Source organism: Belonocnema kinseyi, chromosome 4 (assembly GCF_010883055.1).
Source record: "Belonocnema kinseyi isolate 2016_QV_RU_SX_M_011 chromosome 4, B_treatae_v1, whole genome shotgun sequence".
In the NCBI taxonomy this organism is placed as follows: domain Eukaryota; kingdom Metazoa; phylum Arthropoda; class Insecta; order Hymenoptera; family Cynipidae; genus Belonocnema; species Belonocnema kinseyi.
In genome coordinates this window covers 33985054-33987741 of record NC_046660.1, presented here as the reverse complement: position 1 = coordinate 33987741, position 2688 = coordinate 33985054, and the positions used below count along the sequence as shown (strand labels likewise).

The 2688-nt window shown below is 31.7% G+C and overlaps 1 protein-coding gene across 1 annotated transcript in view; it reads left to right on the top strand.

The window, feature by feature from the left end:
• LOC117170827 overlaps positions 1–2688 on the top strand; it is a 16905-nt gene that overhangs the window by 12232 nt on the left and 1985 nt on the right. The window contains exons 9-10 of the mRNA XM_033357870.1: positions 651–792; positions 1431–1598. Of these exons, the coding sequence (XP_033213761.1) occupies positions 651–792; positions 1431–1598 (310 nt within the window). The remainder of the gene's footprint in view (positions 1–650; positions 793–1430; positions 1599–2688) is intronic.

The window sequence follows — 2688 nt, the reverse complement described above, 5'->3', positions numbered from 1 at the left end:
TGTGTGTGTGTTAATTAATCATAATGAGAAATCATCGTGTTCATCAAATGAACACTATAAGATTCTAAATAAAAATAATTCAATTCGAATATGAAATATATATTTCAATGCAAATGAAAAATATAATTGACTGACACAAACAGCAGTTAAAGTATTCTGTAATCAAATTATAAGGGACAATGATGGATGCTTTCATCAACTAGCCACTTAATACAGTGAATATCCGGTAATCAACTAAATTTTCCAGTTATTCAACTGCATTGCCAGATCCGGCCTATAAGACTTTATTACACTTTCAGCATGTGCAATTGTGCATCCATGAATGATTCTCGATTTCATAGCTTGCAAGCGAAAAAAGTCGGCTAACATTTACTTGTCTTGAAATTTTACATGGAATGATGTATAATTGGAGTCATAAAATGCGAATATGTAACAATTAAGTGCAATTGATTATTATGGAATCTATTCTTAGTATTTGTTATTCCTATTCTCCAAACTCTTTGATCTATTTCACAAAATTAGACTTTTGATTCAACGATTTATCTTCAGTGCTCTGTAATTAGTGAATCACTCCCTGAAAATTAATTTACTAATCTAGCATTACAATCCTGATTATTATGAGAATTAAAATTATTATTTTTGTTTAATAGCCGAGCTATTATAGCGTATTTGGCAGATCAATATAGTAAAAGTGGACGATTATATCCACATAATCCAAACAGTCGTGCATTGGTTAATCATCGCTTGTATTTTGACATTGGCACTCTTTACAAAGCAATGGGTGCTTATTATGTAAGTATTTAGTGATTTAAATTTACAAATGAGTTCTGTTTTGTAGCCCTATGACTAGCAGACGAAATTTTCAATACAGCAGCTTCGTCAAACAAATTATTTTTATATTTTTGTTTGTAAAATTATATTCATGAAGTAAAAAGACAAGTTTTTAGTTAAATGCGTATCAAAAGGTCAAAGGCTAGAGGTGAAGGGTCATAAGTCAAATGAATTGGGTCAAAGGGGAAAGATCAAAGGTAAAAAGTCAGGAACAGAAGATATAAGCCAAAGAGTAAAGGTCGATGGCCATGAGTCAAAAATTAAATGTCAGGGGTCATAGGTGAAAAATCCGGTACGAGAGATCAGTGGGAAATAGGTTAAGATCATAGGTCAGAAGTCAAATACTGAAGCCAGAGATCATAGCGCGACGGCCATGGGACAAATATCAAATTTTAGTGGTCATGGGCCATTTTCATCACAGTAAAATGGCCCAGTCATTTAGAGCATAGGTGAGAGGTCAAGTGTTTAAGGTTATCTGGAGGGCGATAGGCGGGCATTATATAGGTTTCAAACGTAGCCTAAGAAATACTAAAAATAAAATTATTATTTATATATAATAAATAAAAACTGCAATTTTAATAAAATTTTTATTATTTTAGTATCCTATCGCCTTCAAAGGAGCAAAAGAATTTGATTCCACAAAATTGCCTAAACTTGAAGAAGCTTTCGGAATGTTAGACACATATTTAAAAGGTCAGGATTACGTAGCTGGACGAAGTTTGACAATTGCAGATTTAGCAATAACTGCGACTGTGACAACATGTGAAGTGAGTAAATTAAATTATTCTTTACCGTATACGTTAAAGTGGTCTCAAAACAAATTTTTACATTCTCATCATTTATGATTGAGAAAGGATTAGAATTGTCGGAAATTTGACATCACAGTTTTTCAACGGATCTCCACGTTTCGAGACCCCCTAAATCCTAAAATCAGGTTTTCACGATGGCGTCTGTCTGTCTGTCCGCCCGGCCGTCCGTCCGTAAACACGATAACTCTCGAAAAAATGAACGAATCAAATCCATCTTTGGCACACTTTTTTTAGGTCCTAAAAGAAAGGTCGAGTTCGTTAACCAGCCATTTTTGATAAAAATTCAAAAAGTGAGCGCATTTTGAAAATTTTTAGACCACTTTTTTCTGAATTAGAAAATTCTATGTATGGATATTTATAGTATTAAAAAGAACAAACAATTTATCCGAATGACTTTTTTCGATAAAAAGAAAATTCTCAGAGAAATAACGTTTTCAATATTTTTTAAATCAACCGAAAATCGAAATTTTAAGCAAAAAAACGCACGATATGACAAAAAGTCAAGAGAAGAAAAATATTTCTTTTTAAAAGAACTATAAGATTATTATGACAAATTTTTGGATTTTCTTCAAAAATCAAAAATTGAAATTTTGATTGCACAAAAAATTAATAAAAAATTCCATTTTGTAGACAAACTATGTAGGATACGAAAAAACACCAATTAACAAAAATTGTTATCCCAAAAAAGATCTACAATTTCGTTAAGAATCACTTCTCGATGGACGGGTACCTTTTGCTTTATTCGTGAAAAATAACGTTGAAAAGGGCATGTGACACAGCTAAATACCTATATTACCGACCTCACTTTATCCGTTCACTGAATGTTTTTTTGAACCTAAGAACTTTTTTTGTAAATAAAATATCGAGCTGAAACCTTGGGAAATGTATTAAAGCACAATAAAGTACGTTTAGGTACTGCATTTTGGTAGGAACTTCACTGAAAATAATTTCATCTTTTTTCTGAACCTCAAAATTTTTTGAACGTTCGAACTTTTTTTATACATAAAATATCGGTCTCAAACTTTGAGAAATGCAAGAACCGAAAGAA